At 37.0% G+C, this 13,502-nt stretch overlaps 1 protein-coding gene across 3 annotated transcripts; it reads left to right on the top strand.

Annotated features, from left to right (window-relative positions):
* skida1 (SKI/DACH domain containing 1) lies at positions 1-12,312 on the top strand. 3 transcript variants are annotated; one of them, XM_068013703.1, is made up of 3 exons: positions 1-114; positions 276-2,504; positions 11,619-12,309. In XM_068013703.1, the coding sequence occupies exons 2-3, from the start codon at positions 308-310 to the stop codon at positions 11,663-11,665; spliced, it is 2,244 nt and encodes a 747-aa protein (XP_067869804.1). In that variant the 5' UTR covers positions 1-114; positions 276-307; the 3' UTR covers positions 11,666-12,309. The 3 variants fall into 3 exon arrangements, 2 of the variants coding, with proteins under 2 accessions (XP_067869804.1, XP_067869794.1); XM_068013693.1 differs by lacking the exon at positions 11,619-12,309 and having other exon boundaries at positions 276-5,267; XR_010969107.1 differs by lacking the exon at positions 1-114 and having other exon boundaries at positions 293-3,889; positions 11,619-12,312.
* The last annotated feature ends 1,190 nt before the right edge of the window (positions 12,313-13,502 follow it).

Raw genomic sequence — 13,502 nt, 5'->3', positions numbered from 1 at the left:
TGTGGGAGAAGCAGCGGCGGGAATAGCAGCTGCATTCTCTCTCTCTCTCTCTCTTCATTCTCTCTTATGTAGTACAGTATATCTATGCGTATTTGGAAAAATTAAAGATTGCAGGTATAACAATACGCATAACTTGGAAATTAAGCGTCATATAAATAACACGCGATGCTGCTTTTTAAAATATATATTATTCCATATGTTATGTACTAAATATCTCCCAAAGTTTTACTTAATCAGCTGTATCAGAAACAATAATTATGTGTGTTTTTAAACAGGATGCCATGAGGAATGTCGAATTCCGCAGTCGATGTTTTTTCCAGCGAATGCGGGACATAATTTAGGTGGCGAAATGGGAGACTTGGAGTCGGGTTATGAAGAGGTGGATGGCGTGAGACTTGGTTATCTTATAATTAAGGGGAAACAAATGTTTGCGCTTTCCCAAGTATTCACCAATCTGTTGAAAAATATACCCAGGACAACCGTACACAAAAGGATGGACCATCTAAACGTGAAGAAACATCACTGCGATTTGGAAGAATTAAGAAAACTCAAGGCAATACATTCTATTGCTTTTCATGCAGCTAAATGCACTCTAATTTCTCGGGAAGACGTGGAAGCCTTGTACACTTCGTGCAAAACTGAACGAGTTCTTAAGACCAAGAGGAGAAAAATAAACAGAACCTTGTTATCAACCGAACTCAACCAGGAGAAAACCCCCAGTAATCGCTACGCAAGTTTTTTGAAAGAGAAGAAAGTTTGGTTGAGTTTGAATGGAAAACCCCAGCCTTTGACTGGAATGAGCAAGGCTCTGCAAGGAGACGGCAGCTCGCTACCGGCCTCCAATCTATCTCAATTCTACAGCAAATTTACCAGCCATAGTTACACTGAAATGATCCGATCACATTGCAAAATCCCCCAAAACTACGAAACTGCTGAAATATCAAGTAACTGTGTAGCATTTCACACAAATCACTCCTTATTTCGGAGCATGATTTGCAGGCATCCCGTGTTTTACCAATCCGCCATCGCCTACTACCCTAAGTCTCCAAACTCTACCGGTTTGACGTATTACTTCAGGCGCAAAAGTTCGTGTGAAATCACTCAAAAACATTTGGGGAGTTCAAACACCGCCAAGCGAGTCTTGCTGGCCGCAGCGACTCCGAAATCTTGCAAAACTAAAGGAGGGTATCAGTGCTTGAATAAATTTCATGTTGCCAGCGGACTGCATTGTAACCAGGGGCCCTTGCAGGAAAGCTGCAGCAGCGATTCTGAGTCGAGCTCCTTCTCTGATCGCGCAGGCAACGACTCGGACTTCGGGTCAAGTTTATCGAGTTCCAGCAACTCAGCTTCTTCGGACGAAGACGAGGAGGACTCGGTGTCCGAATCCTCCGAAGTAACCTCAGCCAGTGACGAGGACAGCTCGTCGGAATCTGATTCTAGCTCCGTTTCCAGCCAAGTTTCGGTTCAAAGCATACGATTCAGGCGCACCAGTTTCTCTAGCATCTGCAGTAAACCTCTCGTCTTAACGCAGCCGAGTTTCCACTACCAGTTCCAAGCCAAAAGCAATAATGTAGTGTATGAAACAGCCAGTAGCGATCTCCTAGAAGGGAGAACTTCCCATTGTAATTTAAAGTCCGCGACTATTGTTAAGAGAAACGAGCAGAACTGGACTATTAAGTCACATAACATATGCTGCTCAACTGGCTATGGAAGTTGCTTTGCCGAGATAAATAATGATAGGATATCTGAGCTTGCATTCCCACACTCTGAAATTTCACATTATCTAAAGAGGACTGAATCGACAATTAACTGTGCTAAAGGGGGCCCTGCACCTAGCCCAAAGGGAAACACCGAGTTTCCACAACAAAGAACATTAACAGAGTCAAAGAAATGCCTCGGAGCATCTATATCACACTGTGCAGAAGAAAACAATGTGACAATAGTTTCCGAGCCTGCAGACAACGATTCTCCATTAGCAGTAAAGGTAGAAAAAGAATCGAAAATCGGCAATTTCATCGCACTGTCCTCAGCTTTCCAGAGTTTAAACACGGACAGCAGTCAGGCCCCCACCGTTCAGATCCAGAGTGACAATGCAGACATGGGGAAAGCAATTATGCACAATATTACAGTAAAATTAGAAGAAAATAGCTGTGAGGAAGAGTACGGATATGTGGCACAACAGCCGAGAAAGAAACTGAAGTATGCGTGCAATGTATCGAAGCAAGCAGTGACCACTTTAAGGGAAAATAAAATACAAGACTGTTTTTCGACAAGAGCAAAGGAAAGCCATGTGTGCACTGAAAAAGCCACAACTTCCCACAACGCATCCAGACGAAGCGAAGACCATCAACGCACTTTAAACATTCCAGTATTAGAGGACTGCGAATTTCGAAATGGTGCAAGAATAAGAAGGAATTACAGGACTTTGGTGTTGGGGAAACAGCACACTTTGCAAAGCTCGTCAGTCAAAACAACTGTGAAATCAGAGAATCCACGTCTTACAGGTAAAACAGATGTGCATGATGGAACACTAGAAGAATTTGCTGGTACAAATAAACGTAAACGAGTAGCCAATGGTGTAGCATCCACGGTGAAAAGGCCATTTAATTTCATGGCAAATTTTCCCTCTCCACCGTCACTAATTATTGGCAACGATGGGGATTTGTGCCCTGCGTATTCATTGAACTCTACTAAGGATCCCGAAGCACCTCAGAAGGCCCATCCTGTGTGGAAATGGCAGATGGGTGGTGCTGTAATACCTCTCCCGCCTAGCCATAAATTCAGACGATTTAACTTATGAAAGAGATATTTTGGATAAGGAAACTTCTGATTGTGAAAATTTATATTTAAAAAGTACTTTCCTGTTTTCTTTGTCATGAGCCATGACCGGATATTAAGTCTCGACATACAGCAAATTTTCATGTTGGAATGATGTTCTAAAGACCTTTCGTGTGGATTATTCTTTTGATTTATCAAACACTACTATCTACTGACCGAGGCATTCCACAGTACACTTTCTGAACTACTAATGTCACTTTGAGGTTGTTTACGGTTGTTTTCGAACAATTTAAATAAAATTATTTCAATGTTCAAATTATAAGTCAGTACCTCCACAAGGTTACTGCACACTGTATGTCAGAAGTCGACATAGTGAAATGTTAGAAATGAGCCATTAAATTTATGCACTACAGTTTTAAATCGCAAATGTCTTGATGTTTTGCCTGAGTGATTGATTATGCTGTATTGGATCCGTGGCAAAGTATGAGTTGTGTGTTGAACTTAAAAAAGGAAAAATGTACTTTCATCTGAGTCAATATGGCGATCATTCTATATAAAATAAGCTTTTATCTTGAAAGAGTCCCTATCATTGGTGTTTAGATAGATAAGCGCAAGCAGGTTACTGATTTCAAAGCTCTGTTGTCTTTAGTTCTTAAACGTAAAATAATTGCTTTAACTGCTTACCATTGGAACTCTGAGAATAGCTACAAAATTAACCCTAGTTATAGTGTTAATGTTTCATAAGTGTTTTCATCTGACCTAACTTTATACAGACTTTCACACAAGTAACTAAGATACAAACAAACAAAAAATCACTATTGAAAGAGTGAATATAATCGCAGAATCAATCAACAGCCAGGAACTTTTAATTTTGGTGAGCATTGGATTTTAACATTTAATTTGAGGACAATGAAGAAATAATGCAGGCACGTGGCCCACCATGTAACTTACTTTTACAAAACAGCAAGAAACTAAACTAAATCTGCATGTGATGTAGATAGCAAAGGTTCATCGACATACCAGGAATGCTGCAAATGACAATCAGTCAACCATATTTACATTTACACAAAAATAGAAGCTCGAAAATGCAAGCTGCATTGCAAAGAATTGGGTGAGTCATCTTTTATGTACTGTAGTCAGGGGCTTATTCCAGAAAATCTAGGGAGTTTGCACTGCTAATATTATATAATTTAGCCTTGCATTGAAAATCACAAATAATGTAGATGTAGCTTGATCACATTTGTTTCATTTTTATGGAATCTAATATGTTATTATTTACACAATGCTTGAAGTGCAAGGGGTAAATTCACATGGCATTTTAATTTAAGAATTACAATTACACGGATTGGCAAACAGTATGTTAATTAGGTATTTTGCACACAATGAGAGCGTTTTAGTTCTCTGAGATATGCAAGATAAGTATGGTTGTTTAAAATAAAGAAATTGTAAACTTTGTAAAACTGAATCAAAGGGAAATACTAAGAAATTAACGATTTAGAAAATATGTTACATTCGTGCTTTGCATACACATAAGTGTCTAGGTCTCTGGAAAGGTGTAATGAGAAAAGAACGCTGGTGTTTCTAAATTTATTTTTCAGGATGCATAACCAGGTTTGGCAAATGAGAGAATTACAAAAGGAACAACTACGTGAATAACAAACATAAAATTAAAGTTCTCTTATTGTCACTATCTTCTTTACATCTTTTTATGTACTCTCGTGGCTTACATTCAAATATTTATAGAATTGTTACATAAATGATGAATCAGAACGTACAGAATAAAAGTACATATGCTGTTAGCAGTGTCAGTGGATATCACTTCGAATCCCCCTATCACCACAGACCATTCCCTTGTTATATCTCCCAAGGTCACTCGATATTCGAACCAGACAGTGGGTAATTTCAGCTTTCAATACTATCCTTTATGCTTCTCATACTCCATTAATGTACATGTTTTTAGAAACGTTTTACTATGATGCGTAAAGCCGGAACTTTTACTATATGTTATTGTAATCCACAGCCATCTTATTCCTAATCCATGTACATAAATAGAGTGAAATTTTCAACCAACAAAAACGCATGACACATTGCTTATTTAAGTTAATGTGCTGCTAACTGTAGAGCACTTTGCCATTGTTGACATATGTGACTTATTAGCAGTCTATATTGCAATGATTTATCCTAAGAGTCTTGGTTTTAAAAAGGGTGTTCTCATTGGTCAAGAACTGATTAAAACCCATTTGAAATACTGTAAAATTAGCTATGGAAAAACCATACTGCAAATGTTACTTTCAGCAAAACTGCTTCATTTTCCATTATTTTCCATACACACTTAGTAATTATTTATTAGGCAGCTATAATTTAATGGAAAGCAGGTATCCCTACGTTTGTAAAGAGTTGTTCAGAAGGTCAAACAATACTTTAAGTATATTCATGTAGGTGATGTAGTTGAATGCATTTTAATGTTAAAACAGCAACAATCTTGTATGAACATTGAATTCACACGGTTGTAATGAATGATCTCGATCTTTTTCAAAAATGTTAAAATCATTATTGTTTTCCTCTTCTACGTTATAAAATGTTTTTCATGTTGTTCTGATAATGCATTTTTGGTCTGTTTTAACATGTTTCATCTTTGTTTTAGCTCTGTTTTAACTTTGAGGCAGCCTGAAATTGATGCAGTAAAGGCTGGTAAATTTTTGCATGAGGCTCTCACAATAGGGGTTTAGTGGACTGACAGTTTCAAAACAAGGCCGCTTGCCTCTCCAGATGCTTGGGTTTCTCCTCACACCATCCTTCGTATTTAATTCTCTGCTGCGCATACCTTAGTTTGCAATGTAAAGATTGCAACAGCTGTGTTTGCAAACAAAGGCCATTTTCAGAGTCAGTGCCACTTATTTTATAGTTACTAAACTGGTATGATCTGCGAAACTGCAAATGCCTACGTTCCACGGCAAATATACTGAATGGGCTACATTGTTTAGCTGGTTAGTTGAAGGGCTTACACGTTAACGTAAAGGTTTGTCTTTCATATAATGATATATATATATACACACACACACATAATTATATGTATATATATATATATATCTGGGTTCAAATAATGATAATTATCTTAAACAAGCTGTTGAAATAAACAAAACAACAGTAGTGGATATCTTATATCCTGTAGGAAATGCTTAAAATTTCCGCCATATTGCTCCACTGATCCCAAGGTCTTTGTTGTTATTCAGTTAGAACTAGTGTTTACTGAAATTGTGACTACCTCATTAGTTTAGGCGGAACAGATCTTCCTTTTAGTGTGATTTATAACATACGCTCCTCTGACATTTTCCTCCACAATATTAAGCAGCAGCATGCTAAGGAATAAACTGGAATTAAACTCCATTAAAGATGGCGAATCTGTGTGTGGTTAGCAAATTGCCCTCTCTTTCCTGCAGTTCACATGTTAATTTCGCTGTTAAACAGGGTTGTCCAGTTTTCTTTTGTGTTGTTAGCTTGCTGTTCCAAGAGCACCCCAAAATAGATCAAATTAAACAAAATCTAAGTATCAACATTCCTTCTGATCGGAGTTAATTAAATTCGACAGTTAATAACGCCGATTAAAAAACTTTACATCTTTACGTTTCAAATCCACATTTTTAATCTTCAAATAGGTTTCCATCGTCATAATTATAGGCATTATAATTAAAATAAAAGCTTGATTAGAAGTCTAAATGAGATGAACTATATCATAAAATACATTTCGATCTGCTGAAACATTTTTGAAACAATGATACTTTTTGATTTTTAAAAGTATAGCATCAGAATGTTGTGGATGGAGTTTGGTTAAAAATAAGAGATGGGGTGACGGCGTGTGCGCCCGCTGAAACCCAGTTTACTTACAAAGCGTGTGAAATTACGCACTGCTCTCCTAAAGACTGGATAATTTATCGTAAATAGTCAGCTCTTTGTAAACGACTTTATTATGTTGTTTCTTGTTAATTGTTGAGAATCCCTATTGTTAGTTGTGAAAAGGTTTATGGGCTAACCTGGTCATTGCTGCAATCAAGAGACAGTAAATGCTTGTGGTAGCGTGCCTTAAAGACACAGGAATCCAAAATGCAAACTGGGCGACCTGTTCACAAAAAAAAAATTAGGTGCACAGATTCGCTGGGTGTTATCCTTAACAAACATTGCCAAAACGTTATATTTGCAATGAAAACAACAAAAAAATACACTGTTGCCAGAACCTGTTAAAATTACACTACTGGTGGTATAATCTTATAAATTATCAAATTTACACACAACAATCTGTAAACTGAATTTTATTTTAAATGACTATTTGTGTCATCACGTCCTTTCTTCAGAGTAGAATGAGCCCGTCTTGGATTTCAAGTCAGAAGGCAGAGATAACCCTGCATGCTCACACATCTTGCCCAGAAAAAATCGACAGAATCAAATGATTGAATACAGATTACTGCTTATCTTAGTAGAACATTTCTTGATTGGATTTTGGTATTTTGTGAAGTTTCTGTTTACTCATGGAATATGGAAAATTCATGTTATACAGAGGACCTACTAAACATATTGTTTACGGATTCAGAAACAATCCATCAATGAATGTTTGTGAAGCATTTCACAATCAATCAGGAAAATCGTTGTACTATCAAATTATCGATTTTATTAGAATCTCACGGTTTAATCTTTAACACCACTCCTTTACTGTCTTAGTTTTGAGAGGCAGCTTGGAGCCTCAAGTATTCGCAGATTAAATTTATAGTGTTTTTAAAACTCCAATTTTGAGAACAAACAGGCCAGTTTCATTAATTTGCGATCGGTATTCCCAGAGACAGCAAAGGACCCAGCAGGGGAACAGACGCTAGTGACACGTGGGGTCGGGATATTTTCCAAAAGTGGAGGCGTGTTAATTCTTTACGTTCAGCGGCCTTTACCCGCACTACTTATGCTGTAGTCATGTTTTGCCTTTGAATGTTTTTTAAGGTAATGTAATATAGATATACGTACTATAAAACATACAAATTGTGCTGATGATTAAACAATGAGATTTCAATAAAATCAATAATTTGGTCGTATTACTATGTTTTATAATACACGCATTCAAACAAGATTTATATTTTAACTACTTGCTTGTGACTCTGCTACAAGAGGACACAGGGACAAGGTGAATCTGTCAGGAAAAGTTGGAATGCTCCTTCCTATCTTAAAATGTCCTCTGCGGAACCTGAAAACGTGTTTATTGGAACCATCAGTTGATTAGACGGCTCACAATTAACGTATAATATGCAGTTCCCGACTTTGGCAAAACCATTACATTCTTTAGTTGAAGGAAGGCAATTGTTTCTGTAAAATGGTGCAGGTCATCATGAAACATCCGTTTTAGGCGTGAGAAAAATATTGCAGTTTGTCGTGTTTAATCACTCAGCACCCCTTGCTTCTGTACCAGTTTGTTGTCTTTACTCACGGAAACTTCTGTTTTACTGTAAAGGGATGACTGCTGACTTGCTTGGTGCAATTGAACAGGTAGACCAATTTTCAATAAAAGATAAACGAAACCGTTCAGAAATCTGCTAGGACCGGATCTCTAAACAAACCCTTTAACGATCTGTTCGATCTTATCGGTGCCAATTTTCGGTAACAGTCGATAGAAAGTTTGAATGATTGGCATCCTACTCGGAGAGGAAAACAGGTCTACTGGAAATGTCCAAGGTTGAATTAATTGTAGAATTACAACTTTTTTCTTTCTTTAATGAAATGTGAGTTTAAAAAAACATAAAATCATGTGATTTAGTCCGGTGAAAGCAATCAAAAGACGTTCAGTCTTTCTCTGTAATTGTCAGATTTTTCCGCAATAATCTACATTAGCTTTATCTACTATAAACTCTGCATTGTGTGTTAGTTCTATTACATCTCAGTTAGAAGTAGTACATTGGCTCTTGGTTATGTCTTTCGAGAAATAAGACCAACGACATAAAATCTAATTTCTGAGTTTAAACCGAAAAGCTATCTGCAAATATGAAGTCATTAAAAATTATATCGGTCATATAGGTAATTTGCTTTCGAGCTACCCGCTAAACGTAAAGTAAAAACCACACAGCAGCAAAGAAATCAATTGCCATGCATATTTAAAATTCTATCAAAACAAAATGCAGGTTATACATCTCTAAAATAAAGGTTATATTACTTTTTAAGGATTCTCAAAAACTAATTAAACTATAGTAATAAAACATCAGCTGCTTTTAAAGCCATGAAAACAAGAAAGGGGTATCAAGGGGGACGGGGTGAGGGGGGGAGGGGTTTTAATCACAGCAAAGAGAACACAAGAAAGACCTTCCAATGAATTGGAAAGTTATCGGCAGAATCCGAGGAGATTCCGGTTAAAAACAAGTAAATTACACAGTTTGTGATTATTTTATATTACTACATGGAGCTTCCCCCATTGAACATTAATTGCGTTGTACCAATGTTATGTGTATGTAAAATTGTATCATCATTCGCCTTTATGCTTTAAACTTTTAGATTTGACATTTTGTTTTACAATATGCAGATTTGTGAGTTTACAACTACGCTGTATATTTTCAGTAATTTGTCAAAACCTAGCAATTATTTTTGTATTGCATGGTAGCATTATTCTATGCGCAATTTACCTTTTACAAACAATATAGCACAGGTACATATTGAAATAAAGACCTAGATAGAAATACAGAAGTTCAAATTAATTTTCACTTTAAAATATGTTGCCATCAATCTTATGGGTTTTGTAGTCGCTAGTTACCAGTTTCTAACCAATAACACGACTATCGTATCCAAGGAAAAATGAGGGGATTAAATTGTTCTACGCTGAGGACGAAAAACGATTTTATGCACCTATCATTTGTGCTAGATGTGGCAGGAATAATCTCATTTACGACTGATGCTCACAGTTTGTGAACGGTCCAAAGGTTAGAACTGCGTGTTCGCCTATATGTTAAAATACTCTTTTGTATTGCAAAAAATAGGGGATCTAAATATCATCCACAATTATAGATTTAAGAGACACCATCAGCTCTCCCCGAAACTTAGCATTTACAATAAACAAGCTGGATCTACATCATTGGTTTTCTCTTTGTTCTGAGTCTACACCGAACAGCTGCTTTGACGAACTCTGCATTTCTACTTCATGTCTGGCGTTAAACTACTAACCATAGATCCAATTTTTTTATTGTACAGAACTAGACAAAAGGTATAATGTGTTTTTAATAGTCTCAATCAGTGCAAAAGATAAACTGCATTTCCCTCTCTTTTGGGTAATTAGAAAGCAAGCAGTTTGGTTTCGAGTACGCTCGGTGCATGTTTGTCCCGTGCACTGTTAAAATGTAACATAAAGAAAGACTGGCACGAGCAAAAGACATTCAGCCCACCGTGTCCACTCCTTTCCAAATATAATGTACAATTTGTACTGTCGTGGACTCTGCCAGAAATATTAATATCCTGAATAGGATAAATAATCACAGGTAAAACCTTTGAGAGAGAGAGATGACATTTATCCCTGACCACCCACCCCTAGCCGCTAGTTGTAATTGTGATATCTTGCAGTAAGGAACGACATGAGCCCAAACTCAAAATACTTTAAAGCACATAAATGCACTGGAATTTATTCAACTTAATTTACTATAGGTACTCATGATAAGTTGTGTTGTAAATCATTGCGTTGGGCTGTCTCCTATTTTAAATACATTTTTTGGAAAAAAATATTTTGGCGAAGAGAATATGTTTCCTGAACTATTTTGTAACACTGTTGCCAATTTGAGGAGCAAAATCATTTGACGAGAATCCACTTTCATTTATCAAATGCAAGGCCTCTCAAGTCATCTTTACAGATTCCCTCCGGAGTTTGGAGAAAAGGAAAGGTTAACGTTTGTTTTCTGAGGCAACCCCAACAAATGGGATTAGGAAAATAGCAATAAAATTTCCTGTTTTGCATGCATAGAGATTTGTGGCAAAGAAGCGTATTCAAATTGAAGGTTAAAGCCGAAAATTAAATTGGAGTGACCTTTCCCTGTAACCCGCTGTAGTCAATGTCAATTAATATAATTGCAGAGCAAGACATGGAACTTTTTGCCTATTTTAAAATTTCTTCTATATATTCATAATTCCAGTTCCATTAATGTAGTCCTATCACCGTATAAATGTTCCCAACCAGTAATGTAAATACCTATTTTTAGCAATGGGAAGTGCAAACATTGGAGTGGGGGTGGAGTGGGGTGGAGTGGGGTGGGGGGCAGCAATACCTGTCATCATAGTCACAATCTAGAGTGAATGACAGAACTCCACAATGAATGAAAGAAAAAGGGCACTTAAGGTTCAGTGGGTTGTGCGATGAACTTTTGTAAACTCGAAATAAACCTGAACTGTGAGGTACGCCTAAATGTGCCGTCGTGTTGACCAGGAGCCAACATTCCTTCAACTTCAGTATTAATACTCACATTGTGATTAAACGTGGACGACCCCTTTATGTGGCTGTGTATATTGATCTGTCTACAGGAAAGATAAACACTTCTGGCAACTGCTTGTTCTGACTGTCGGATTTTACTTTCAAATAAAAAGATGAACGTACTATCGTATTATAGATCAATATACATGCATATCCCTAAAGACATGCACCCTGTCTTTAAGTGGGCTGCATACATAGTTAATTAATGTAGTAGATATTCTGCAGGAAGCTGTAACAGAAAGCAACTTTCCACCTCAGTTAAGTGGTGATACTTGGAAAACTCTGTCCCCCCGCTTATTTCAATACACAACCCTTTCTAAAATAATTCCCAGTCAGCTTAACTCAATTATTTACTATTATTTTTCAGCAATCTGTACGAAATTCAGAAAAGGGCAGAAGAAGAAGACTATTTGACTGGTCCTGACAAGCTATTTCATAAAGGCGTATAGCAAACTTCAGAATTCTCTAAATACCATGATGATCAGGCACCTTTAACAACTTATTTAAAGGACAACAACCAAAGATGGCGAGTATGTTTGGACTTGTGGCTTTATCTTCTTTGAATGAATTATTTTGGAAAACTAATAAACCTCCTGAGAAGGCAGCAGCAACGAAAACACATGACAAGGATTCTACCTCAGATAATCAAAGATAAGAATGATAAGAATACACAAAGAGTACACGTAACAACTGATACACTGGAAGAAAACTCGATTTAGATGTTCAAACCGTTTTGCTGCACACAAATAGAAGACGACCTCTAAAAAGTCATGTATTAGTCCTATAGATTGAATAACAGAATCAACGCATGCTTTTATTTGGAGAAACTCTTATATATTCATTCAGTTTGTAAAACCCTCATTACCGATGTAGCCCGAAAATGCCAGTCCTTATGATTCCATATAGCCGATATATAATGAAATCACACATCTTTCCTAGCATACCAGAACTTACAAAACACCACCTTCTTCATATTTGTAACCTTTAAAGAAAACAGAATTAAATATCTGATATAAGGCAGAGGTTCGCATTGCTTTAATGAGATGTGCCATACTGCTCCGATTGGGTTTTCCGTCTGCATTCATTGTCCTTTCCAGTGGCTGGATTTAAATAAACCCAGAGTAGTCTAAAAACGTGCTGAGTAAACACTGTTTGTAAAGCGTCAGGCAACATCTCTGGCTGAAAGATTGGGACTTTTTTTTCTCGGATTTAACAAAATAATGACCTACATTACGAATGAGTGATCAGACGGCCATTTCATTGTAAGTTAATATAAGAGGAAAAGCAATGACGTTGGACACAAACAATGGCATTCTGAATCAGCTCCTTTGATTGACGTTTAGGCTGCCCGACCTCGGGGAATAGGTTTCATTACGGAGAAGCACGCGAACATTAGGTAGGATTATTATTTCAGGCCAGCTTTACAGCCCCTAATTTTATTTCAAAATTACACATATCGAAAAACTAAAAGACTGACGGGTTGGGCAGTAAGAAAAACAAGATTAAATAGACAGATTTGGACACGCGTTCCTGCCAAATACATTCAGTTAAGTGTGTTCCAATGGTAAAGTGAGACGTTATTTTTATATATATATATAATTGTTATTTGTGCTATACTAATTCCATCTTAAAATCACAGCGTGAATGGAGTTAAAAAGGGTGTAAGTAACCCATATTTTCTATGACTTAATAAAACAGGCGAACGTTTAACTTTCTCCTGATTTACTGTTGAAAGATGGATTTTTAAAAATTTATTTTTAGACAGAAATTTTTGGAATATAGGTTTCCAAGAGTCACAGTAAATTCTGTCACCTGGATCAGTGGGAGTCAGAGATCATTGAGATTCGCTGCTGAACAAGAAATCACAAAGTCACTAAGTGTGTCATTGGAAAATTTAAAAATAAGACACAATTCACCAAAGCGCCATTTTTTTTTACTTCCAAATTCTTCCTCCTAAGTAGTGGGTATGTCAGGGCAGAACAACAACAGGAGTCGATGCAGAAATCTCCGAATATTAACAGGTATCCCTGTGATAAAAGCAGAAAATACTGGAAACACTCAGGAGGTCTGGCAGCTTCTGTTTGAAACATTAACTCTGTTTTTCTCTCTCCACAGATGCTGCCTGACTTGCTGAGTATTTCCAGCATTTTCTGCTTTTATTTCAAATTTCAGATTTCCAGCATCCGCAGTGTTTTGCTTTCGTAAATATCGCTGTGATTTCGCTTGCGTCTGTGAGCTGGAAATAAACGAA

The sequence above is a fragment of the Heterodontus francisci genome, chromosome 2 (assembly GCF_036365525.1).
Source record: "Heterodontus francisci isolate sHetFra1 chromosome 2, sHetFra1.hap1, whole genome shotgun sequence".
Taxonomy (NCBI): domain Eukaryota; kingdom Metazoa; phylum Chordata; class Chondrichthyes; order Heterodontiformes; family Heterodontidae; genus Heterodontus; species Heterodontus francisci.
This window is presented reverse-complemented; position numbering and strand designations above follow the sequence as displayed.